The sequence below is a fragment of the Natator depressus genome, chromosome 8 (genome assembly GCF_965152275.1).
Source record: "Natator depressus isolate rNatDep1 chromosome 8, rNatDep2.hap1, whole genome shotgun sequence".
NCBI classification, from domain to species: Eukaryota; Metazoa; Chordata; order Testudines; family Cheloniidae; genus Natator; species Natator depressus.
Window position 1 is genome coordinate 55,576,293 of NC_134241.1, and position 27,321 is coordinate 55,603,613.

At 46.2% G+C, this 27,321-nt stretch overlaps 1 protein-coding gene across 1 annotated transcript in view; it reads left to right on the top strand.

Moving 5' to 3' along the window:
- HMCN1 (hemicentin 1) overlaps window positions 1-27,321 on the top strand; it is a 335,320-nt gene that overhangs the window by 53,295 nt on the left and 254,704 nt on the right. Inside the window, exons 2-4 of the mRNA XM_074961138.1 lie at window positions 485-555; window positions 18,216-18,374; window positions 19,137-19,259. Of these exons, the coding sequence (XP_074817239.1) occupies window positions 485-555; window positions 18,216-18,374; window positions 19,137-19,259 (353 nt within the window). The remainder of the gene's footprint in view (window positions 1-484; window positions 556-18,215; window positions 18,375-19,136; window positions 19,260-27,321) is intronic.

The following is a 27,321-nucleotide window of genomic DNA, read 5'->3' on the forward strand; positions in this document are numbered from 1 at the left end:
TAAATCAGCTGCCCTCTGTTGCACATAACCCCTCAATTCTCCTTTAACATAGTCATTTAAATGGCTATCCTTTCCCAAGTGCTAATATGCAAAGTGCTTAGTGTCAAAAATTAGTTATTGAAAGCTGTAGTATTTTGCTTTACCTGGAGCTGGCGGGCTGCAGAAAGGGAAGCATGCTTCACTGTCAAAAGGTGTGGTCTAGTAGTGCATATGGTCCCCATGCATGCTGGGGATGGGAAAGATAATGCCCAATACCGGTCAGTGCCTTGAAATAGTATTCTGCTCTTTTATCATTAAATACAATGTTATTGCTTTTCTTTATTTAAAAAAAAAAAAAAACAACAACCAAAAAACAAAAACGCTTTTAAAACTACCAGATTGTATGACTGAAATGATTGACTCTCAGGGGAATTGTAATTTAATAGTCTTTGGGATTTTACTGCAATCTCATTACACAATTTGAATTTTTTTCTTTTCATTCCAGAAATTGGCCCAGTAACAATTACCACAGATTCCAAGAAATTTCAGTATGAACTCCGGGAACTTTATGTTCAGGTGAGTAACTTACCTGTTCTGTATACGATACTTGCTATGGTCCTTATTTCCTTAGACTTCTTTCTCACTTGTTGTTTCTACTAGAGGCCCTAGTCAGGCCCTATTACGCTAGTTGCCCTGCGTGCGTAATTGACACCCATGTGACTTGTTCTACAGCAGGGTGACTAAATTTACTGATTTTGTTCAACAATATAAAATACTAGAACAAGTTGGAAAATTCTGAGAATTATTTTGCAATTATTTTTTTTTTACTGATTCTATCAGCTGGTTTCAGAGTAGCAGCCGTGTTAATCTGTATTCGCAAAAAGAAAAGGAGTAGTTGTGGCACCTTAGAGACTAACCAATTTATTTGAGCATAAGCTTTTGTGAGCTACAGCTCACTTCATCGGATGCATTCAGTGGAAAATACAGTGAGGAGATTTATATACACACAGACCATGAAAAAATGGGTGTTTATCATAAACATTGTAAGGAGAGTGATCACTTAAGATGAGCTATTACCAGTAGGAGAGTGGGGTGGAGGGAGAGAAAACCTTTTGAAGTGATAATCAAGGTGGGCCATTTCCAGGAGTTAACAAGAACGTCTGAGGAACGGGGGGGGGGGGGGGGGGGAATAAACAAGGGGAAATAGTTTTACTTTGTATAATGACTCAACCACTCCCAGTCTCTATTCAAGCCTAAATTAATTGTATCCAATTTGCAAATTAATTCCAATTCAGCTGGTTGAAACACTGCAAATAATTTGTTGAAATTTTTCAGTTTTCTGTTTGGGAAAAATTTGTCTGCAGTGTTGAAACATTTCAGCCAGCTCTACAAAATATCTAATTCAGTTAATATACATATCCAAAGGTTGTGTGACATCATCCACCAGAGTATCACCTGAAACAAGCTGATTAAAGGTAAATTTTCTATCAGATTGACACAGTTCTTGAAGCACTCTGTCATCGTGCAAATCTCCTAAGTTGTGTCAGTAGCTGTGCTCATGAGTGAGATGACTCAGAGTGGGAATCACCTTAGGGCCCGATTCGGATCTTACACTGATGTAAATCATCAAGAGTAACTCCTTTGCAGTCAGTGGAATTACATTGGTTTAAAGGTGCTGTAAATGAGATCAGAATTGGGCCACTACATGAAGGATTTGGATGGGCTGCAGTTAGGGCACATCTTCACTGGCAACGTTAAAGTGCTGCTGTGGCACCAGCCCACCTCCACAAGGGGAATAGCTACCAGCGCTGTGAGCGCAGCTCCCAGCATTGGTGCACTGTCTACACTGGCACTTTACACCTCTGAAACTTGCAGCTCTCAGGTGGGTGTTTTTTCACACCCCGAGTGAGAAAGTTGCAGCGTTGTAAAGTGCCAGTGTAGACAAGCCCTTAGTCAAATAAGACCTGGTCTATTTCCTCTTTAAAACAATGGAAAAATTCCCGTGCCAGATTGGGGCAGTGTTTGGAAGTTCAATCCTTCCCTCCTTAGAGTATTGCCTGAGTGACAGCTTGTCTACATTTACAGCGCTGCAGCAGCACAGCTGCGTTGCTGTAGCACTTAGTGAAGATGCTACCTACACCGCTGGGAGAGCTTCTTCTGTTGGCATAGGTACTCCACCTCTCCGAGGAGCGGTAGGGCTTCTGCCATCAACACAGTGCTGTCTACATTGGAGATTAGGTCAGTGTAACTACACTGCTCTGGGGTGTGGATTTTCCACACTTGAGCAATGTTGTTATACCGACGTAAATTCCTAGTGTAGACCAAGCCTTAGTAGTGTGGGACCGGGGCAGGTCTACACTGCATGACGTACAGCTACCACAGTAATTGAATTGGTTTTATATGTCCACACTACGCTCCTTGTGTTGATGGTCAGTGTCCTCACCGGAAGCACTTACACTGATTTAACTGCCAGTGTGTGGTATTATGGCAGAATTTCTGAAAGGCAGCAACCGTTGATGTAAGCAACACAGTGTCAACACTGCATTGACCTAACAACATTGACTTGAGCGCTGTGCATCTCATGGAGGTGGAGTTGTTATTAAGTCAGTGTAGTGGGCAAATTACTTTGGTGGGAGCTGCATGTTAGTGTAGATGCTCACAGAGTTAGGTTGATGTAAGCTGCCGTACATTGACTTAACTCTATAGTGGAGACTAGGTCTAGATCTTCTGTGGCTGAACAGCAGATCTGGCTTAGAAAACTGGCATTAGGAAGAATCCTTTTAATAAAAAGCTACTTGTAAATGGGTGGTGCTCATTTGTGTAACATAATGAATACAATTTAAAATGTAGCAGAAAATTCTAAACTAGAAATTCAGAGAAAACAATAATATATTTTGAATAATAAAACCCAACAACCCTGTTTTGATATTTGTCTTAAAGTTGCTAGTTTAAAAATGTCTGCTATCCTCAAGTTTGTTTTTCATAACTGGCATAGAGAAAAATAACTTGAAAAACTGTGCTGTTTTCTAGATTAAAAGAAGCCAAAAGCAAATGTTTGCAAATAATTTGCAGATCAGATGAAGCTTGTAATAAATGTTTAGCAAAGTCTTAGTTCCAAACAACTTGTTTAAAAATTACTGTAAAGTTCTATTTAAGTTATGATTTATTTATTTTTTAATTCTAGCCAATGGCATATTGTTTTAATAACTTCATATTCAAACTGTGGGCATTTAAATAAGTTAATATAAGTACACAAAATACATCAATTTGAATGAACTATAACCTTTGAAAGACCAGAAATTTAAAATTTAAAAAGTAATTGGAACTATGTAAACTTTTTTAGGATATTTTGATTAAAACGTCTGGGTTTCTCCCAGAACAGTGAAGCATTTTCCAACTGCTTGCCATTTGTGTGTTTCCAAGTAAAGCATTTAAGAGACAGGAAATTGAGTTGAAAGAGAAAACTGGAAAAAACAAAAGCAGTTTGAGAAGCAGATCATCTTTACATTGCAACAGGAGAGATTAATGCAGATGGAAAGGACATGGAACAATTATTCTTATTAATCAAAAAGGAGAGAATTCATGCCAAATATTAAATATTTTAAGGAACAGCTGATAACTATCAGAACCATTAGACAGTGTAATGAGCTGCCAAGGGAGATAATGAAATTTGTCTTCATTAGACATCATCAAGGCTAAACTTGACATCCATCTAGGAGGGGTCATTTGTGGATAACAAAATCAATCTGTCCACAAAACAAAAGCACAGACTGAATGAGTCGCTAGAAGGGGCGCTTCCAATACAAGCCTAATCCTTAAGCCCTTACTGTTATTATTTATACCCACTGATTTCAGTGGGTCTAATCTTGAGAGTAAGGGTGAGATGACTATTGTCTATATACTATGTGACAAAGTTCCTCCTCTACCTTGGTGGGTCTTGTGCTTACTGGCAGATTTGCTTGCCTTGGAGCTTCACGGCAGCCCTCAGTTTGGCCGTTTTCGTGAACCCACAGTCCAGGTCAACTCCTCCTGTGTCTGACCAGGAGTTGGGAGGTTTGGGGGGAACCCAGGCCCACCCTCTACTCTGGGTTCCAGCCCAGGGCCCTGTGGAATGCAGCTGTCTCTAGAATGCCTCCTGGAACAGCTGTGCGATAGCTACAACTCCCTGCGCTACTTCCCCAAGGTCTCCTCCCAACACCTTCTTTATCCTCACCATAGGACCTTCCTCCTGGTGTCTGATAATGCTTGTCCTCCTCAGTCCTCCAACAGTCCACATTCTCACTCTCAGTTCCTAGCGCCTCTTGCTCCCAGCTCCTTACACACACACACCACAAACTGAAGTGAGCTCCTTTTTAAACCCAGGTGCCCTGATGAGCCTGCCTTAATTGATTCTAGCAGCTTCTTGATTAGAACACCTGCAGCCAATCAGCCTATCTGTCTTAATTGTCTCCAGAAGGTTCCTGATTGTTCTGAAACCTTCCCTGCTCCCTTACCCAGGAAAAAGGGATCTACTTAACCTGGGGCTAATATATCGCCCTTCTATTACTCTCCTGTAGCCCTCTGGCCTGGAGGGAGAGGGCTGCTGGTACTAGGCCCTGGGCTCTCCCTGCTGCTACTGCTGGTCCAGCTGCTCCCCTGGCTGGGCCAGACCACTCCCCACCCCACCGTTCTCTGCTACCTGGTTACTGGCTGGCTGCTTGACCCCCCCACCCTCGGGTGCTGCTACTGCTCCAACTGTAGCCCCTTCGGAGGGGGAGCCTGCTAGCCCACTCCCCAGAGGGGGGGAGTGAGGGACCCCAGCCCCAGCCATTGCTGCTGTGGACACCACCAACACCACCCGAGAGGGGTCCTTTCTGCCTGCCTGGACCACCACCTGGACTTCCTGGAGCTGCTGAAGCCCTGAGGAGGAGAAGGAGAGGACCATCTACCAGTGGGGAAGCACCAAGAGACTTTGCAGACCACCGTGGAGGGGGCCTTAAGACTGAGTAACTTTCGAACTGTGCTCTTATGGTGGGGGTCTTGACTGTGTTTGCAGTGACACAGGGGGTGTGGCGTGGAGCTGCCCCCCGATCCATCTGTGTGTCCCCCAACCCCCACCACTACCACCACCGCTGCCCCCTTTACCACCCCCACTGGCTGTTTACCATCTGCCTCAGCTCCTGCCTCTGGACTCAGCTGCTTGCTTGGCTTGCCACGCCCTGATTCCACCATTTGGGCCAGAAGCAGCAGCCAGCCTAAACAGATTTTGTGCAAGCGCAAGTGCCCCCGCCCCCGGACTGCCCACCCCACAGCTTTGCCCTTTGCTACCTGCCCCGTTTGCCACTTGCAGCCTTTTGCTCCAGCCCCCCCCCACTAGCTTCAGTTTGTTTGCCTGCCCCACCCGTTTCCCTCTGCAGCCTTTGTTTGTTTGCCCCCCCCCAGCCTCTGAAGCTAACCCGTTGGTTTCCCTGCCCTAACTCCAGCCCACTTAGCCCCTTGTTCTGTGCGCTCATGCCCCCTCCCATGCACTTGTACCACTCCCCATTTTAGTTTAAACCCTCTTCACTGCATCCCCAATGTTGTTGTATCCCCCCAACCCTAGTGCAGCTAGAGGAGCCGGAATTCCACCCTGTGTCGGCGACTAACCCCTAACCCCTGTTTTGTCCCCCCGTCCAGCCCACCCCTTTTAGTGCCCTCCTCCCCTGCCTGCAGCCTAGCGGGGAGGACTGGTCGACCTGCTTCCCCTTTCCCCTCCTCCTTCTGGTGTCTCCCCTTCCTTCCCTGCTCACGATGGCGGGGGACGAGACAGGTGGGGTCCCTCCAGCAGCCCCACCTACCCCTCCCCCGCCTGCCCCTCCGTCATTCCCCCAAGCCTCTACCTCCGCTGCCACTGCCAAACCACCTGCCATCGCTCCCGCTGGGGTGCCGGCAGCAGCGGGCACCAGGGTGACCTCCGCTGCTGCCACGTCCCTCGCCTCAGATTCTGGGGGAGCCCCCCCAGCCGGCGGGAAGGGCCAGGGTAAGAAGAAGGGGAAGGGCCCCGCTAAAAAGACCAGGGCCTCCATGGCAGGGGCTACCCCCACTGCCGCGGCCCTACCATCGGCCACGGTGTCCCTCCCCGCTGTTCCCTCCACCAGCTCTGCGGGTGTCCCTCCCCTGGCCCCCCAGGGCATACGCCCAGGTGGCGGCAGCCCCCCACCTGCCGCTACGTCATCGCTCCCGCCCACCGCCTGTGCTACCATCTATAGCGGCCGGGGCCCCTTTCCCACCATGACCAGGAAGCATGGCATCTGTTGCCTCCTGGTGTCTGCCTCACCCCACGTGGAGACCTACGTGCGGGCATTGGTGAGGGTGGTGGGGCCCACGGCCATTGTGGCGGCCTCCAAAACGTATGGCAAGGTCGTCTTCTTCTTAGCATTGGAGGCTGCCACCCAGGAGGCGGTGGAGAAGGGCTGGCGGGGGGGGGGGGGGGGTGTTCATCCCCCTGGAGCCACTAGAGGACCTGAGCATCTGCCTGGTCCTGACCTCTGTCCCTCTCTTTCTTCCCAATGCTGCCCTGTTACCCGCCCTCTCCACCCTGGGGAAACCCATCTCCATGGTCAGCCCTCTCCCGTTGGGCTGCAAAGACCCCACCCTCGGTCACGTCCTCTCATTCTGCCGGCAAATGCAGCTTCAACTGCCGCCGGCGGCGTGTGATGGAGAGGCGCTCGAGGGGTCCTTCCTGGTCCCCTACTGGGGGGCCTATTACTGGGTGCACTACTCCACGGGGGAGGCCCGGTGCTACCTCTGCCGGGCGATGGGGCACGTCCGGAGGGACTGCCCCTTGGCCCGGCAAGGAGGGGCATCTGGGACTCCTGAGCCCTGACAGGGCACTGGCTCCATCATCGCCGGTGCTCCTGGCTTCCCGGTGCCCGAAGCCACCCCTCCTCCTTTCCAGTCCACCACTGCTCCTGCTCGGGCCCAAGGGGCACCTCCCCCACTATGCCCAGATGAGCGGGAGAGCCCTGCTCCTGCTGCTTGCAATCTGGCGGGGCCTGTGGAGGAGGGTGCGGCAGGGACACCGCCGGGCATGGGAGAGGCCCCCCCCGAAGGGGAATCTTCCCTCCCTCATGCTGCCCCACCGTTACCCCCCCAAGTCCCTGAGCCATCGCCTCTGCCCCCTGACATGACCCCTGCTAGCCAGCCCCTGGATGATGCCATGGAGGGCTGGGCCCTAGTCCAGGGGAAGCGGGGCAAGCAGAAGGCTTGAGCTCCGCTTCTCCCATCGGATGCGGAGGCCCCCCGGAAGACCAGGAAGGGGGTACCAATGCCAAGCCTTCTGCTTTGCCCACGTGTGTATTTCATCCACCGGTGCCGGCTGGGGAAGACATCGCAGCACCGGAAGGCAGTATCTCCCCTCCATGGGAGTCCCACCCCTCCGAGGCCCCCGAGGGAGCCCCTCCTGCCCTGGTACCATCTGGAGCCTCTGTGAGCCCCGAGGCGACCGTCGCATCAGGTGCCGGCGGGGAGAACCCCGGGGTGGCAGAAAGCAATCTCCCATCCATATACGAGGAGATTGAGGCCCTGGGTCTGACCCTGATCACCCAGGGGGAGGACGACCCTATGCCAGCGGGCCTCGATCTGGGCGACCTCACTCCAGCCCCCCTTTTCCCATGCTCCCTCCCCTTAACCGTTGCTTCCTCTCCCACGTTCGAGGAGCCCCTGGACTCCTCCATCAACCCGGCCGCAGAAGGCACCCCACTGACAGCCACCGAGCCTGTTCAGGCAACGGCCAGTGCCACGCAGCCGGGACCCGAGCCACCAGGGGCACCCCTCATTGGTGTGGAGCAATTGACCTCCTTCCCGGGCCGGGGCCCTACAGAAGATAGTCCACCTCCTGATGCCATGGCTGCCAAACCCACCATAGAGCCTGCGCCCGGTGTCGCTGAGAGCCCCCTTCCCATCCCCTCAACCCTTGAGCCTGATTGGGAGGTGCCACCATCCAGCTGCTTGGCTTCTGAAGCCCAGAATCTCGCCCCTGCCCCTGTCCCTATCCCGTCCACCTCCCGCGATGTTATTGCCGCCCCTGGGGCTGTCTCCTTCCCATTTCCAGTAGATGACCCCCAGGAAGCGGCCTTTGTGTTCACCTGTCCCGACCCACTAGGGGCTGCTATCCTCCCTCCTCTGCCCCCTATTGCCCCAGGGTTCAAGGCGGGCCAAGTGGCGCCAGTCCATCAGGCTCCCCATTGGGGATCTGCACCCTGCCTGCCCGTCTCGGTGGGCCACGGGGCTGTACCAAGGGCCCCGTTGGGGAATAACCAGGAGACCGTAACCCCACCCTCCTATGCGCTGCGAGAGGAGTTGCAGGAGTTTTTAGAAGCTGTCCGTGGCTCCCGCAACAAGGTACAGCTTGCGCTCTAGCGATGGGGGACTTTCATCAAATACTCCGAGCCGCAAGGGCCCTCATGGGGGAGGGTAAAAGGACCGGGAAGCAGGCTGCTGCGGCCTACCAGCAGGTCCGCCTCTTCCGTGACTCCTTACTCACCTACCAGGTAGGTCATGGACTGTTGCGCGGCCCGTCGGGAGCCGCAAGCGTCCCTGCCGATGAGGATCACCCCCAAGCCCTCCTCATGGCACCTCTCACCATCGCAATATTGAACACCCGGGGCTGTAGGATGGGTCTCCGCAGGTCCTAGGTGCTCTCCTTCCTTTGGGAGGGGGGGTACTCTGTGGCCGCTGAAGACAGCTGGTGGCTGGATTGGGGGGACAGGATCTACTTTAGCCATCTCACAGTTCGTACGGCTGGAGTGGTGACCCTGTTCTCCCCCGACCTACGGCCTGAGGTGCTGGGGGTCGCCGAGGCTGTGCTGGGCCGCCTGCTGCACCATTGGGTCCGTATGGAGGGGCTCGTGGTCAACCTCGTTAACCCAGAGCGGCTGCAATTCTATCAGCAGGCGTCCGCCTTCCTCGGCACCTTGGATCCTCATGAGTGCCTGGTCCTGAGAGGGGACTTTAACACCACCCTCGAGGAGTGGGACCGAGCAGTGCCTGGCCGCTGTGGACGTCCTCCGGGAGATAGTCGAACAGCACTCCCTGGTGGATGTCTGGCGCGACCACCACCCAGATGACATTTCCACGTTCACCTTTGTCCGGGTGGAGGCCCATCGTCGCGCCACTCCCGGTTGGACCGCATTTATTTATCACGCTTCCATCTTTCACGAGCTCACTCCTCCAGCATCTGGCCGGCCCCATTTTCTGACCATCATTTAGCCACCGTGACGGCCTCCCTCTGCGCAGAGAGGCCGGGGCCGGCCTATTGGCATTTCAACAACAGCTTGTTGGAGGATGTGGGCTTCGTGGCGTCCTTCCAGGAGTTCTGGCTAGCCTGCGAATGGCAGCGGCGTGCCTTTTCCTTGGCGTGGCGGTGGTGGGACCTGGGGAAGGTGCACGCCCGGCTCTTCTGCCGTGACTACAGCTGGGGTGCCAGCCGACGGAGGGATGCAGCGATAGAGCAGTTGGAACGGGAGGTCTTAGAGCTGGAGAGGCGTCTGAGGATCCGCCAGCCCCGAGGATCCGCCCCTCTGCGGAGCGTGCCGGGAGAAGCAGGAGGAGCTCCGGGCCCTTGAGGACTATAGGGCCTGGGATGCCTTTGTTCGATCCCGCATCCGCCTCCTTCGGGAGATGGATCGCGGCTCCCACTTCTTCTACACCCTGGAGAAAAGGAGGGGTCCAAGAAACACATCACCTGCCTTCTGGCAGAAGACGGCACCCCCCTCACAGATCCGGTGGAGATGTGCGGGAGGGCAAGAGCCTTCTACGCAAGCCTTTTCTCCCTGGATCCGACCGATCCTAACACTTGCAGAGTGCTCTTGGAGGAGCTCCCTACGGTCAGTGTGGGCGACCGAGACCGGCTAGAGCTGCCTCTCACTCTGGCCGAGTTCTCGGAAGCCCTCCGTCGCATGCCCACCAATAAATCTCCGGGCATGGACAGGCTGACCGTGGAGTTCTACTGCGTGTTCTGGGATGTCCTCGGCCCAGACCTAGTCACCGTCTGGGCCGAGTCTTTGCGGAGCGGGGTCCTCCCTCTTTCATGCAGGTGAGCCGTGCTCGCCTTATTGCTGAAGAAGGGGGACCGCCACGATTTACGAAATTGGCGTCCCGTCTCGCTCCTCAGTACGGACTACAAAGTCGTGGCAAAAGCAATCTCGCTGCGGCTAGGGTCCATGCTGGCGGACGTGGTTCACCCAGACCAGACCGATGCCATCCTGGGCCTCAGCATCTTTGACAACCTATACCTGGTCCAGGACCTTTTGGAACTCGGGTGTAGGGATAGTCTGTCGTTCGCTCTCCTGTCCTTGGATCAGGAGAAGGCGTTCAACAGGGTGGATCAAGGGTATCTCCTGAGCACTCTGCAAGCATTTGGCTTCGGACTCTATCTTGGCGTTTACCTTTCTGCCACGCATCCCTCTCCGCCGGAGAACTGGCACAATTTAGAGGGCGGGGTGATAGAGCAGCTCCGGAAATGGACAGGACTACTCCGGTGCCTCTCCCTTCGAGGGAGAGCGCTGGTGCTTAATCAACTTGTCCTGTCCATGCTCTGGTACCGGCTCAACACCCTGGTCCCAGCTGGCCAACCTCCGGACATCAATTCTGGAGTTCTTTTGGTCAGGACTGTACTGGGTCCCTGCAGGGGTTCTCCATCTACCCCTGGAGGAGGGAGGGCAGGGCCTGAAATGTCTGCACACTCAGGTCCATGTCTTCCGCCTCCAGGCCCTGCAGAGGCTCCTTTATGGTGCAGGTAGTCGGCGTGGAGCATACTGGCGCGCGCCTTCCTGCGCCGCTTCCAAGGGCTCCGATATGACCAGCAGCTCCTTTATCTCCATCCGAGAGGTCTCTTGCGAGACCTCTCCGGGCTGCCGGTCTTCTACCAGGACCTCCTCCGGACCTGGAAACTGTTTTCAACCACCAGGTCCATGGCGGCCACCGAGGGGGCAGGTCTCCTTGCGGAGCCCCTGCTGCACAACCCCCAGCTCCGCGTGCAAGTGGCGGAGTCCCCCTTGGTGCACCAGAGTTCATCCTGGCAGAAGTCACAAGAGTTGGAGACCTCCTGGACTGCAACCGGGGAGACTGGCTGGATCCCCTGGCGCTTGCTCAGCTCATGGGGCTCTCCAGACCTCATACTCCCCGGCGCATACTTCAGGAGATGAAGGCCGCTTTGCTGCCCACTGCTCGGGTTTACCTCGACCAGGTCCTGCACGAGGGTGCGCCCCACCCACCCTCTACCCCAGGCCCGCCGGACCTTTTAATTGGGCCCTTGCCCCGTGGACCCAACCGACCCCCTCACCCCTTCACAGTGAGCCGGCTGCACGAGATGCAGCCGGTCTGCTTCCAAACCGCACCAAGGAAACATCTATACACGCTCGTGCTCCACACCCTTCACGCCCTCACTCTCGTGTCCTGCCCCGATACAAAATGGCGGGACCTCCTGCCACCTTTGGAGGGTGAGGAGCCCCGGTGGGCCAGCCTATATTCCACCTTGGTCCCAAGGCCCGCTGGGGATATCAGTTGGCGGTTCCTTCACAGAGCCGTGAGCACGGGCGTGTTCTTGGCGTGGTTCACCTCTATCCCAGACACCTGCCCCTTTTGCGGCATGAGGGAAACCCTGGCACACATATATCTGGAGTGTGCCAGGCTGCAGCCCCTATTCCGGCTCCTCACCAATATTTTATTACGTTTTTGGTTGCACTTTTCCTCTCACCTTCTTATTTACGCACTCCCTATCCATGGCCCCACAAAGTCACGGGATCTCTTGGTCAACCTCCTCCTGGCCCTAGCTAAAATGGCCATCTATAAAACCAGAGTGAGGAGGTTGGCCGATGGAGTCTCTTGTGATTGTGTGGCCTATTTCTGATCCTCGGTTCGTTCACGTATCTGGGCAGAGTTCCTCTGGGCGGCGTCCACTGGCTCCCTTGACGCCTTTGAGGAGCAGTGGGCGATGTCCGGGGTTCTTTGCTCGGTGTCCCCGTCTGGTTCCCTTCGTTTGACCCTTAGACCACACTCCTGTCCCTGTTATTTCATTAGTTGTCCCCCGGATTTATTTGGTGTCCAAGTCCTGTGGATCCCCCTCTTAGGCTGGGGGGGGATCCTTTAGCAGTGGACGGGCTTTGCCCGCCCACTTCCTGGATCCCAATAGGATTACTCTCCTGTAGCCATCTGGCCTGACCCTGTCACAACTACCATCATCATTTTTATTTTTAATGCAATGCACCCATTGACTTAAATGAGAATTTGTGCACTGGATGATGGCAGGATATGAAAAAAAAAAAAACCCACTTAGCTGTCTTCTTCCCTAATTATACAGTGACCCTATTCTTTCTTCATGTATGCAGCGTGTTTCTCAAATCTACATGAAATTTAAAAGGGGGACCTGTATTTTGTGGCATTCTCATTGAAGTTCTGCTAAATCAGTGATTTGTTCAAAAGAATATTTCAAAAGATGAAATTCTCCATATAGATTCCTTTTCAGTTGTATGGAAGGGAATGTGCATCCTATAAGGATGAGCTGAGTATGTAAAAAAGGGTATAATTTGCTTAAATCAACAAACCTTGGGGGAAAAGCCCTTGACTTTGCATATTTCTAAAAGGAAATTTCCCAGCTTCTCTTACCTACTTTCTGAAATGGTGGGGTCTTGCTGCTATAGCAGTTGGAAACCAGGGATGAAATCCTGGTCCCACTGAAGTCAATGACAAACAAACTACCAGTGATTTCAGTAGGGCCAGGATTTCATCCCTGAGCGCAAATCAAAAGATTTTGAGGGCAGTTTTTGTTCTGGAGTTTGCAAGAAGGACTTCTAATTATGAAGCACCTGCCCTCCAAGGAAATATAGCCTATTCTGGTATAGGGAGGTGAATAAGCTATACCAGTATAAGCCACCTTAATAGTGATATAACTGTTTGACACTAATAGTTGTTCCTTTATATCTATCTCAGTAAAAATATCACACCCCTTACTGATTATAGGTATTATGGTACAAACACTGTGTGTTGACCAGCCCTTAGAGAAAATAAAATTGATACGGAAATAATAGATATTATTAGGTTCCAGGAATATCCAGGGGCGCTGGAACAGCAGGGGCCAAGGGGCGATGGCTTTTCCACTTTTGAGAGTGGATGGGCCTGGCCCATCCACTTTTCGCCACAGGCCCAGACCTCTGCCCCTCCTCTTCCCCCCGAGGCCCCGGCCCAGGTAAGAGCAGCCCAGAGAGCTGTGGACCCTCCACTTGCCCTGGGCGGGGGACATAAGGGGCAGGGACAATGGCCAGGGTCTGCTCTTGGGGCCCCCCCATCTCGGGCTCTGCGGCCCAACTCTAGCTTCCGGCTTGGCCGGGGGGCAGGGCCTCAGGTGGGAAGAGGAGGGGAGGGGCAGGGCCAGAGCCGGTGTGGATCCTCGTGTGCCCCCCCACTTTTAGAAAGAATCTGTCGCCCTTGTCGGAAGAATAAAATGTCTGTTGAGTCAGTGTGAAGTGATGGAAATAGCTTCCAAGGGTGGTGGAGAGCTCTTTTTGTTCAGAATATCATTAGGTTGAATCATTGCTGGGTTTCATAGTCTTACTATCCAGTTTTTAGTTTCTCAGACCATTTTGACTTTATGAATTACAACCATGCAGAGTACAACTACAGTATTTGTGCCATGTCAAGGATCCTAGAGCATTATGATATCAAAGGTAACTCAATCACTGCTCTTACTCTTCAGCTAATTTGCATGCAACAGTTTCATTGGTTGCGTGAGTAATACTGAACAGATGGTGGATTACTTGGCCTAACTGCCACCTGCACAGATCAACACAAATCTCCCAGCACAACCCCCCAGACACAAATCAACACAACCATCCACCCATAACCACAACCAGCATACACAATAACCCCAAGCACAAATAGCCCCTCACAGTAGCACACACCCCTCATTCACCACCCGCACAAATCTACACAACTTTCCCAGCACAACACAACCTACACACAAATAAACTCAATCCCTCATATAACACAGTAACCACACACAATAACGCCAAACATCACTCTGAAGCCTACAATGTTTGTTGAGTCAGTGTGAAGCAATGGAAATAACTAAAAAGCACGAGCTCCTTTTGTTTAGACTATCACCAGGTTCAATCATCACTGGGATTCATAGAATCCTAGAAAATTAGGGTTGGAAGAGACCTCAGGAGGTCATCTAGTCCAACCCCCTCCTCAAAGGAGGAAGAACCCCAACTCAAAGCAGGACCAACCCCATGTTTGTTACTATCCAGTTTTTAATATCTCAACCATTTTTGGCTTTTTTACACACCTGACTTTATGAATATGGCAGTGTGACAGCACAGGCTTTCAGCTGCTAATAGTTATAGAAGGAGCCCCTGATTGTGCTTAATGTAGAGCCCAATAGAAAAATTATCACTGTTTTAATTAGAAGAGTCTTTTCTAATGATGTTTCCAGTCAGATTTTGCACACTAAGGGCCAAATTCAGCCCTACTATAAGAGGGTGCAACTCTATTTGAAGTCAGTGGAGTTATACCAAGGCTAAATTTAGGACTCAGAAACGTGGCTAGTTCAGATAAATTCCAATATTTAATTGGAGTGTCTGGGTGCTTATCCAAACTAGACTGAACCAAACAGTAGTTTCCCAGGGAATTTCAGGACGTTACGAAAAGCATTTTTAATTGCAATTTGGAAAAAAAAATGTCTAAAGGAATTTTTCATTTGGAAAAGTTTGATATGTAAAGCTGCTCTCCTCAATCATTTTTTTTGTAATATGATCTACCTTTTGAGAAGGCAGCCCTATGTGTTTTCTGTTTCCTACTGTACTGGGAACACTATGTATATAGATTAACAAAGTAGTTTGACTATTTATATGAAAAATAAACATTAGCAAAATAACAGGTTTCAGAGTAACAGCCGTGTTAGTCTGTATTCGCAAAAAGAAAAGGAGTACTTGTGGCACCTTAGAGACTAACCAATTTATTTGAGCATGAGCTTTCGTGAGCTACAGCTCACTTCATCGGATGCATACTGTGGAAATTGCAGAATACATTAATGCAATAATACAGTATGCATCCGATGAAGTGAGCTGTAGCTCACGAAAGCTCATGCTCAAATAAATTGGTTAGTCTCTAAGGTGCCACAAGTACTCCTTTTTATATTAGCAAAATAGAACACTTCACTGGTGTGTAACAATACTCTGAGAGATTTTAAGTGTGACTAGCAAGAGGTTTTCCTTAATGGAAGAGGGCTATAGGAAGTAACCATTGTCTAGTCTTTGTGTCCGCATGTAACACTCAAAGCAGAGTAAAACTATTTCCTCACGTTTGTTTCCCCCTCTCAACTGTTCCTCACACCTTCTTGTCAACTGCTGGAAATGGCCTACCTTGATTATCACTACAAAAGGTTCCCCCCCCCCCGCACCCCACTCTCCTGGTGGTAATAGCTCACCTTACCTGATCACTCTTGTTACAGTGTGTATGGTAACACCCATTGTTTCATGTTCTCTGTGTATATAAATCTCCCCACTGTATTTTGCACTGCATGCATCCGATGAAGTGAGCTGTAGCTCATGAAAGCTTGTGCTCAAATAAATTGGTTAGTCTCTAAGGTGCCACAAGTCCTCCTTTTCTTTTTGCGGATACAGACTAACACGGCTGCTACTCTGAAACAAAGCAGAGGAGTCATTTTTGTTGAAGAGGGCACTTAACAACAACAGTTAAAATTAATTGGGATATACTGAGCTATCCTCTAGGATACACAAGCATTGCCAGGATGAATTTCTGACACATGAAAATCAAAAAGGGTTTTTTGAGACTTATTTTTCCCAGTGTTTTGGCTGTCTGCTTTACTGCTTGCTTTTCCCATGAAAGTCAGAAGGGACATTTTGGAGGGCTTTATAACTAGAATTACATTTAAAGAACAGATGCACTCTTTACATTAGAAGATGATAAAGTGTTCCTACTTTGGGAGCATATATGTAAACAGTTCTTTGAGATTACAACCTTTATCGTTACTAAGGCTACGTGTACACTACGGACCTTACAGTGGTAAAGGGGACCCAGGCTGGCAGAACGGTCTGACTCAGTGGCGTCCCAGCACACCAGGTGACACCCCAAACAGTCACAGTGGTATAAAACTAGGAAGCTGAGACCAGCGGGGGCTGCAGTGTGGAAGTGTGTTGTTACTCTCAAGCCTTAGGCCTGTTCTGCATTAGGAAATTAGGTTGGTAGAGCTATGTGGCTCAGGGGAGTTGTGAAAAATCCAAACCCCTGAGCAGCGTGGATTTGATTTACATCACTGGTCAGGAAGACTCGATTTAATCATAGTTTTCTACATAAAAGTGCATTCTTGTTGGTTGTTATAACCTTAATACATATTTTTCACAACTCAGAGATAGATGTATGTTTCATTTTTAGAAGGTATACACTATAAATTTTTAAACAGTGATATATTTTGAAAACTTTTCAGATTAGTTTTAGAGCTATATCAGAAAATTAATGATTGTTTGGTTATTTCATTTACCAAAGGTAATTGAAGCAGATATTTATAAAGTCACTGGGAGGTGAACTATCTCCAATTCGGCAGGTTAATCATTAATATTTGGAGGATTTTCTTGCCATGCTGTCTTAGGAGGAGAACACCACCAGACAGACATTAAAATTGTTTTATTTAACTAAAACAACAGCGTTAAGTATTCTGGATTTTTTTCTTCAACAGCAAACATAATATTTTAACAAAAAAGCATATGTCCCTTGCGTCTCACATTTATCTCCAGACTTCTTCTCCTTGTCCAGATCTATTCTACCCCCACCAATCTTCTGTTCATTGAACTTTTTGAAACTTTGCACTTTTAGAGAGAGATAAGGGATTGACTCTGTGTACACAAATTTGCAGAGGGACAATAGAGTTGAGGTCTGTTATTCCTCACCTCTATATATTATTTATTTATTTTATTTTAAAACATTTTTGCTGTTAACAAACATGTTACCTCTGGAGACAAATCCACAGTTTGAGAACTGCAAAACTAAGCATTCCGATGGTATCTTCTAGACTGAGCACTGAGTCCCATTGGGTAGATAGAAAAATTAACCTAAATAATCTATACAGAAGCCTGTGGAACCCCATAAGGTTGTGTCCATAATCCATGAACTATTGGAACTCATTTACAAAACTTTTCTTAAATGCTACATGAATATATTGTCTATACTGTAGAATTAGAATTTATAATCCCTATTCCATGATGAGATATTTTTGAGCTATAATGTATCTTAATTAAAACTATCTTTAGATAAAATGCTTTTTGAGGAAAAAACATTTTATAAAAAAAATCTGATTTAAATAAAAATCAATTTTTAAAAAATCATTGATTTTTATCCACCCTGCCCGCCCCGTGCAGAGTTCAGTTCAAGGTCTCACTGTTCTGCTATTCAAAGTCCTCCATAGGATTGTCCTGGCTACCTGAGAGATCACTTCTCCCTTTATGTCCATGACCTCCCAGTACAGCTATGTGCCACTGGAACAATCACACTGTCACCAGGGAGGGAGGCTTGTAACTGCAAGAGACAGAGCTTTCACTGGAGCTGGACCTAAACTACAGATCTCACTCCCACAAGAGATAAGAATGATTGTGAAACTAATCACTTTCAGAACTCATTTCTTTAATTTAGTTCTCTCTTGGTTGTGTGCGCGCGTGCATACACATATAAAAACAAACTATAAACCAACTAAGCTATTTCTCCTACTCTCAGTTATCTAGGTGTAAATCTAACCAATGTAGCTAAATCAGATTTTTGCCTGGGTAACTGAGAACAGAACATGGCCCACTGTGTACAATGACAGGTAGATTCTGGGTGTGGTGGGGGTAGGTAGGAATAGATCAGTCAGTGTGTTATGCATTCCTCATTGTTACTCACACCCCTGCTCAGACACGCTCTTGCAGAGGTGGACATGTACTTACCCTATTTTGTGTAGTTTGCTTATTAGTTGCATTCTTTATTGCATTTTTTTACAACTTGACCATCAGTGAGAAGTTTTAAAACTTGGCTTGCCCCCCCGTTTTTTAATAAAGTATTTTTCAAAAACCATGCAATGCTGTGAATAGAATAAAATAAAATAAAATGCTAGAAGCTGGAAAAGAAATCGGCCTTCATCTTTCCGAAAAAGAAACCAATTATTATAGCTAACATCCATTTTCCTTTCTTGTGATTGTTTTTTCTTTCTTTCTTTCTCTAATTGTGAATAGGGTGGTGGTGACTGTCCAGAGATGAGCATTGGTGCAATCAAAATTGCTCTAGAAATTTCTCTTCCTGGTTCTTTCATCTATGTATTTACTGATGCACGATCCAAAGATTATAGGCTGACACATGAAGTACTGCAGCTCATTCAGCAGAAGCAGTCACAGGTAAGGAGAAGATTCATATTCTACCATTCCTGTTCATTTACCCATTTACTACTAATGCAGTAGCAGCATCGTCCAGAAAAACTCCTTTCCAGGATGTTTGAGATATCTTTCTGTAAAAGAAGTCATGCTGTTACCATTCTAGCAACTAGTTTTTATTTTGTTGTTTAAAAAAATTAAATTGGTATGACTAATAAAAAATTGACATTAAAGGGACATTAATTAAGGTAATTAGTTAAATACTATAAGATATTCCACTGCCAATATTTGTCTTCTTGGTTCTCTTGTCAATTGCATTGGTGTCTGTGGATTTGTCTGAGAGTTATAATACTGATTACTCTGGGAATAAAAAGTGCTGATATAAGCTATATTATTTCATCCCCTCTTGACATGATTTCTGTATGTCTGTTTCCTTCAATCAGCCACTTTCCATCACTCAATCCTGATGGGCTTTGCCTTCCATATGGAACTCCCATTGAAAAAAAAATCACATTGAAATCATTTGGAGTAGGTACAGAATTCAGCCGTGCTCCAAATCCCCTGCCTGCCTTTTTTGGGGTGTACATCTCATTTGTACAGAACTCAGAGTAGATTAATCAAAAGTAAAATGGCTGTCCATCGCACAGAGCAGTGAGAACCTTTCAATTTTTCTGGCATACTTAGCTGTTACGTTTGAGAGTAAGATTTTTCCCATTGAGGTTTGCCATAGGTGCTGATTGACTATATTTTCATTTCCTTTGTGTGTTTTTCTTTTTTAAACCCCAGGTTGTATTTGTGCTGACTGGAGACTGTGATGATAGATCACATATTGGTTACAAGGTCTACGAGGAAATTGCCTCAACAAGTTCTGGTCAAATTTTCCATTTGGACAAAAAGCAAGTTAATGAGGTAATTTGTAGTTAATTTTTATGGCTATCTACTATATACAGAGCGATGTAAGGTATGGGCTTCCATTTAATGGCTCTGTTTGCTTAATGGTACCAATTCTGGTTCTATTCCAACTCCTTTGTGCTGCCATTGAGGTACAAAGCAGACAGAGAGCTGGTTTAGCCAGCTTCTTGGGAATTTTACATAAGGTGAACTCTGGATGTAGGCCTGGTGTATTGACTTTATCCCACCCCTCTGCCAGGCCTCTTAAGGGCCTGATTCTGCCAATTTTAATTATGTTGTTAGGACAGGATGGATTCCTGTGCTTGTGATGAGCTCCACTGACTTCAGCCTGCCTCTGTGGAGCAGCTTTCTGGACTAGAACCTTTGAGCAGTATCTTGCTCATGAGTAATCCCCTTGGTTTACTACTAAGTGAGATGATGGAGCAGATTCTGTTCTAAATAAATGGTTTTTATTATTGCTAATTAGAAGTGCTGGTAACCATAGACTAAAACGAATATTTTCTACAGAACATCCAGTGACTTTCAGGTTCTATATTATTACAAACAGAACTGAAATTTCCCAAATGCATGAGAATTAATTTGATGAAGACAACGTCACATGTTAGTTATTTGGGTAATTGAAATCATCTGTCAATGTTGTAAACATGACCTTGATTTCCTGGTGTACACAACATTCCGTCACTGGGTAGTGATTTTTTTTATTATAAACAAGTAAAATCCAAACAAAAAAGTTTGTTTACTTCACTTTGTCACAATTTTGTTTGATTTCATAAATATTGCTGGTGCACTGCAGTGTGCTGCACTTGGTTTCTCTGGTAGAAATGAGGTTGTATCCCTGTTCAGTTGTTGGCAAAGGGTTAAAAGCAGAGCCAGAGCTAAGCATAAAAAGACTAAGAAATTGCTTCGGGCCTTGAGCAGGTCGAGGGTGCCTCCTATTTGTTTTTATTATCAGAAAGTGCCTGTTTAATTATGGGGAAGCCCCAAAATATTCCTTTTTAGGGCCCCCAACGGGCTAGCACCGGCTCTGGTTAAAAGTAACTAGAAAGACAAGCGTCTCACATGGTTTTCCCCTTGAAGGGGGGAAGGTATTCCTACCTTCCTACTTCTTAAGGAATAAACCATGTGTGATGTGAGAGAAAAAGAGAGAGAGAGAGAGAGAGACTGACTGTTAGGACTGTGCACAACTTCTAACTTTAACTTTGCAATTATTTGTGTGTGAAACTTGGAAGTTATCATGCTGCCATTTTTCTTTTTCAGTAAATTTCCACATAAAGCACAACCAAAAACAGTACACATAAGCACCTAAATTCCAAACTATACAAACAGTCCAACAAAGCAAAATATTTCACTTTGTTTTCATCCAGCATAGTAAAATATTTAATACTAAAGCCACTGGTCTCATAGAACTAGCCCAGAATAGAAACTTTTAAAACAAACTTAGTGGAAAACATTAACAGGAAACTTCCTTTTTCAGAACTTGAATGTCAGGGTACTGATTTTTCTTGTTTGGGTTGGATGTGAGGGAGCTCATCTTTGGCCAGTTCTGTAGATAGGGAACAGTGATAATAAACATTATTTTTTCTCTCTGCTCCCCTAGTATACCTGTTTGGTGTTACAAAGCATCAGACCAGTATTCAGAAAGAGTTAACATATAATATTCTATTGGCAGTTTGCCTCAGTTTGTCTATTCCTACATAGTGGGGCCTCCATCTTTCCAGCCCCAGTAATACCAGTCACCTATATGGGGAGTCAAAGGAAGGATCCTGTGACATACCAGGGTACAATCTAGGCTAATGAGCAGCTGTCACCCTGGCCCTGCAAGCTTGGGTGCCTTATGATACCTTGCTGAAAGAGTTCCCATCTGAGCTCTCACAAACAGCTTTCCAGCATACAAGCCTCACCCTGAGTGGCTGGGTGCAACTGCAGTCTGCCAGCCACATTTGGGTTACACTTCGGCTCTCGCCAGCCTTGGTAATATTGCAGGATGACCTCAGCACATCCCCAGTCTTAGATTTTCCTCCAGAAATATATGTCCTGGACTGCCCAGGCCTCTTCTGGACAATACAAGCTATATTAAATCTATTATTTCTTTAATAGAAATCATATGCACATAACTTGCCACTCCAAATGGAGTTTCCCAGACAACACACTGGATTAGATAAAACAGTAAAACAAGATAACTACAAAGAGATTTTAAGTGAGCACAATTTATGAGGCATAAAAGTCAGAAATGGTTACAAGAAAAGATAAAAATGCAACGTGTACCTAACTTAACTTTTCTTTGAATTTAACACAGTTTGTTTTCTCACCATATGCTTTTAGCAGTCTTACTGACTAAATGTCTTAGGTCAGGACCCCTCTCCCAGTCCAAAGACTGCTTACTTTGTCTCGTCAAGTGCGGCAAATTGATTGGCAGAGAGGTGGGGTGTGTCTTGGGGTGTTTGTCCCTCCTTTTTATCATTTCAGTCCCCCTCTTAAAAATATTTCCATCAGGGGACAAAAAGTCTGTGGAAAAGGATGTCCCCACTGCTTTTTTCTCTCACCTGTTTGAACTTCCTTTGTCTCCTCTTCCTGCTTGATGACTCTGTTTACCGATTAAATGCAAATTAAGCAGAACACACATTCCTTTGTTTAGGGCAGACCTGTTTGCCAACCTCTAATTGTGTAGTGTGTGTTAATAACATCATACAGCAAAATCTTATATGTCTCACATATAATGTTACCACATCTATTTTATCAAGACAATATTGACCAGCAAATTATGAGTTTTCAAATACCACCTTACAAGACATGCCTTGTACAAAAATTACTACAGTAGCATGTAGGGTGTGAACACAGGGATACATTCTGTCACAGACCTTGATCCCAGTTCAGGATAACCCACCTTTAAACTACAAATATGAAATCTTACAGTGGATATTCAATAGTAACTCATTCCCTCCTCCCCCAGCACTTTTTTATAGTAAACTACTGAATAAGGTTCAGACAGTGCTAGATTGCAGAGCATGAACAATCTGTGCTGGGGGTTAGGTTAGTTTAACTACATCTCTCAGGTGTGTGGATTTTTCATGCCCTGAGAGGTGTAGTTACGCCAGTATAACTTTTCAGTGTAGACCCTGTGCAGAGAAACAGCAGGATCAGAGGAGTGCTAAGGTGAGTTTTTTACAACACATTTGTCAAAGCGCTGCCACCTGTGCACGCATACCAAAAAAACCCCCGCAGCACTCCATGCAGATCAGTTGGACCCCAGGTTCTGGCCCAGAATTTCTGCTTCCTCAAGGGACCCAAATATGTTGATGAGTCCACCAGAAGTACAGCTGCTAATAAACAGAATACACAGTGGCAATACATGTCCACAATTGACAGCATATTCCTCAGATGGGCTTTAACAGAAATAAATGCTACTCTCCCTTTCATCAGTATAGGTCTGTAGAATGAAATATATAAATTTTAGAACATAATCACTGTTTTGGATCTATTCATTGCTAATGCTGAATTATAAATTTGGAAAGGGCTTGAAATAGCTGAATTTGAATATCCTGCCAAGCCAGTATTTTGTTTTGGTGAAACTATTTCTGTTGCTTTGTCCAAAAAAACACCAAACAAAAAAACTATTTATAATGTACTAAGTTTTCAAATCCACATCCTCATTCTTGCTCTTTGTATGTTAAGTGGGAAAAGAAGCAGTGTTAACTAACTAAACAGAAAAGAAAAACTAGCTACCAGTAAACACAACACAACAAAGAGAATACTTGGGTAGTTACCCAATATTTGCGTGGTCGCAAGAAGAATAAAAGACTATGCTGTATTTTTGCACTCCGGGGAAAAAAGGACAACCATCTCTTAATTGAAATCTCTCCAAAAAGCCCACTTCTTCTAGAAAGCCTTCCATAGTTATGCTTCTGCTGCAACACTGGAAGATATAACCTTCCTCTTGTGCCTGAATAGCTTTGCCTATTTATTTAGGGCTTGATCTTGCTCCCGCTGAAGTCAGTGATAAAATTTCCTTTGACTTAAATCACAGTAAAGTTGGGATCTGTTAGTATCTTAGGGCTTATCTACACGTACAGGGCTTTTGCCCTAGATCTAATCATACACACAATGATTTCAAGAGAAATAATTTCAAGAGAAAGATCAAATAAGAGGAAGGGGTATCTTTGCCTTGCACCTAATTAAATTGAAATTTTTTGTTCGCCTGCCATTCATTATCAGGGAAGCAGTAGGAGGACTGTACAGGGTCAGTTTAGTTTAAGAAGTCATCATTTATTCCTATTCATTGCATCACCTCAAACTAATAGTTTCACTCAACTTAGTCAAAGACTTTCTCTGTGTCAAGTGACAAAATTATGTTGGAGTCAGACTTCTGTCCAGTAAAGTGTTAAGCATATGAATAGTCTCATTGAAGAGCTTTGTTATTTACTGAGTGACATGCAGGACATTTAGGACTCTACAGTGTCAAAGGAGTGTCATCTTTTGACAAAACAAACCTAGTCTCTGTGTATTTGTAACCCTTCTGCCAGGCCGAGTTGACAGCAGCAAGGGCTGCGTTCAGTACATAGGGGTTCCCTTTCAACAATACAATGCAAAACCGTCTCGAGCCCCCACCCAGTGACCTGCGAAAATTACACACACACACACACACACACACCTGGGTGCCTCAAAGAGGCAATACTTCCCCTCTCGCAAGCACAGAGTCTTCCCCTTTTGCAAGCACAGGTGTAGCAAAAATCTTTAATAACGTGAGGTAAACAACACAGCATTAAATTGGGAAAACACAACTAGTGTTCATAAACACAAACCATGAACCAGAAGACCCACCCCCAAGCAGATTGGGGTGTGTCCCTTCCCATTGGTTCTTGAGTCCAGCAACCTAAAGTCGCCCCTTCCATAGTTTCTGTCCCTGGTCAGTGCAGCCCCAGAGCGGTTCTTGAGTCCAGTAACCCAAAGTTGCCCCTCCCACAATTTCTGCCCTTAGTCAATGCAGCCCCCCACAGAGTTTAGAAGTTCCTCTGCAGAATTTACCTCCCAGCGTGGGCAGAAGGAGTGGTGGGGGAGATATGGGGGCACCTTATGTGTTCCACTGCTCATGTCAATGGCCAATTGCCACGCCTCTCCATGGGGTTCTGCTGCAGTCTTCACCATGAGCCACTCCTCCCCACTAGCCGCTCACCAATATGTCTTCAGCCCCCTTCCCCCCACACACTTAACACAGCTGTCAGTGATTTCAGCTCTTTCGTGATTTCAGCTGGTAGTAGTGGAGCCTCAGTGCTGGTGCATCACTAGCCCAAAGTAGGTTTAGTGCTTAGACCTGGGTATCATGATTTCAGCTCTGCAGCATGTAATAAGACTCCTAATGGAGTCAAAATTATTGTTTTGACAATACTCTGTTATTACACAGTGGAGAGAGAACGGATCAAAGAAGTGTTTAGGGCCCTCACAAGGGACACTACCAGATACAAATACCAGTCCCTAACCTCTCTCAATTCACTGGGTTTTGGAACCCATGTCCCTTGCCTAGTGAGTGCTACTTAGTTGAGGGCAAGTCCCTCCATCATAAAATGCCAAGTACAGTTCTACTGTCCTTGATTCACATAACCAGGATAACAACACTTTACTACTCCTGCCCCAATAACAAAGATACTGGGGATCCCACAGCAGCCAAAGTGACCATTTGGACCAGCAGTCCCATCATGCTAGGCAGGGTGGGTGTGCCCATGCAAGTGAGATCAGCCGCTGAAGTCCTTTTCCACAGCTCACCACCGGATGTCAGGGTAGAGCCTGTTCTGACTCTGCTTACATATTTAATTAGGAAGGAGATCCTCCAACTTTAAAGCCAAAACACTAGATAGTATTTTGATCTCAAAGTTAAAATTCTCCCTAACTTTCCCTTTAATTGAAATATTGCATTCATCATCATTTTCATGGGTAACTCTGAACTCAGAAATTACAGATTTGCAGCAGCACAATAGATGCTTTTTTTTTTTTTTTTTACTTATTTTGTAAACTTCTGATCTAAGGGCTGCATTAGAAGGGAGCAAAAAGAGTTCATTGGCAACTTCTTCAAAAGATCAAATTTGTTCTTGGTGGTCTAATTTAAATAAATTAATATTATCTGGAGACTCTTTTTGTATACTTCTTTTTGAACTAGTTGAGAGTAATAGCCTTATAATTTGTTTAAAATTTCCCAGCAATGTTTCTAATATTGGGCTTTTCTTTTATAAACTCTATTCTAAAATGAACACCCTTTGGTAAACAATTTACTCACTTTGTCTCCTTTTCCTTGATAAGATTATTTTATCTATTTTAACTGATTTGTTGTTTTGTCAGATACAAAATTATTTATGTCCTGATCCTGCAAGCTATTCCCTGCAGGGGAAACCCCACTAACCTCAATGGGCCTCCATGTGGTTGAAGGGAACTTGCCTTCGTAGAGCTCACTGCAGGATTGAGGGCCTTAATTTTCTTTTGTCACAGTTTTGTTTTAAAAGAACCCTCTAATGTTCCAGTTATGATGGACTTTTTTTTCTAGAAAGGAAACTCTTTCATTAATTAATCTGTTATTGTGTCAGAGTTTGTGTGTGATGTAGCTGGCGAAACCACATAGCTTCGTTACCACTGTGAGGACATACTCTTTAGAGATACTGTAAGATTCCCTTACATCAGGAGGTATGTCTTTTCTCTCACACACTCTTTCCGAGAACTGACTGACATGACACTGTGACCAGAGGTACAGGTCCTATGAGAGGACCTGAAATACTTTGAAATCTGCCGTGGAAAACTTGTAAGCCAGACCCGCATAGAAGCTATTGATGGTTCGAATATTGGTTTTCTTTGTAATGCTTTTGTTCTGAATAGATAATACTTTGCTTTATGAAGGCTGGCTGGTCACTAGTTGCCCCTGAGAGAACAGGATGATAGATGCTGAACTAAAGTCAGACCTGGTGAGGTGATCACTGTAAATTTCAGAATTCTGCAGTTTAAATCTTGATCCAAAAGGAAGAATATCATGGGACTTTGCCCCAAGGAAGGTGACTGCTAGCGGCCTGAGTCCTAAGTGGGTGGCCTTAAGGAGGCCGTGAAGACCCCCATAAAGGGATCAAAGATGCATTTACCTTGAAAACAGTGACAATAGTTATTAAAAGCTTATTCATTCTTAAAAAAAAGTGTAGAATATCCTTCCTTGAACCAGGGCTACATTCTCTTATTAAAAGTGGAGTTTTCATATTTTTTATATTAATTTCATACTCCATTTAGTTTCTTGCATATTTGTGGTGATTGCAGTTTTGGGCTTTAAATAAAACTCACCTTCCTCCCATGCTAGTCTGCTGTGGATCTTGCTTTTATAGCACGCTTTTCAACCAAATGGCACACAAAGTACTTTGCAGACTTTACTATTAGATTAGAAAAGCATGCCGTAAATGCAAGATCCACAGCATCATCAAGTCTGTGGAGGACTACATGACTTTACAAATGTAAATATGTATGTATTACAGGCAGGGCTGCAACAAGCAACATTTATTCTGGCATTTCCTAACATCTGAGTGCTAGATTTTTCAACCTTAATGATATTTCAGTGTCGGTTTTTGGTGTATAATATATGCATATGTATACATAATGTTTATGGCACAATTTTCACAGTGCTCATCCTCTACACTATTTCAGATATTGATTTCTCTCATATAATGTGTGTGTGTGTGTGTGTGTGCGCACACTAGAAGACAATCAAGATTTTAGCTTTCTGTTCAGGAAGCATGGGGGAACTAGCTAATTAAGCAATTAAATAGTTAACTTTAAATTCTTGCCTTGAATGTTTGAAAATCTTTCTTATGACCCAGAATAAACACATGGGAATAGTCCATGCTCTATATATTTTCCAGGTTTCTGTATGCATTCCAAGGGTTGACCTGACGACAGGAGGAGAAGGGAGTGAAATCTCTGGAGAAATGTTGTAAATTATTTCTGATTTTTCCTCCATAGTATTAATCAGGCCACAATTTGGCAAAATTACACATTTTGGGATTTTTTGTAAGGATCCCACAGGGGAAAAAAACTACTTTCA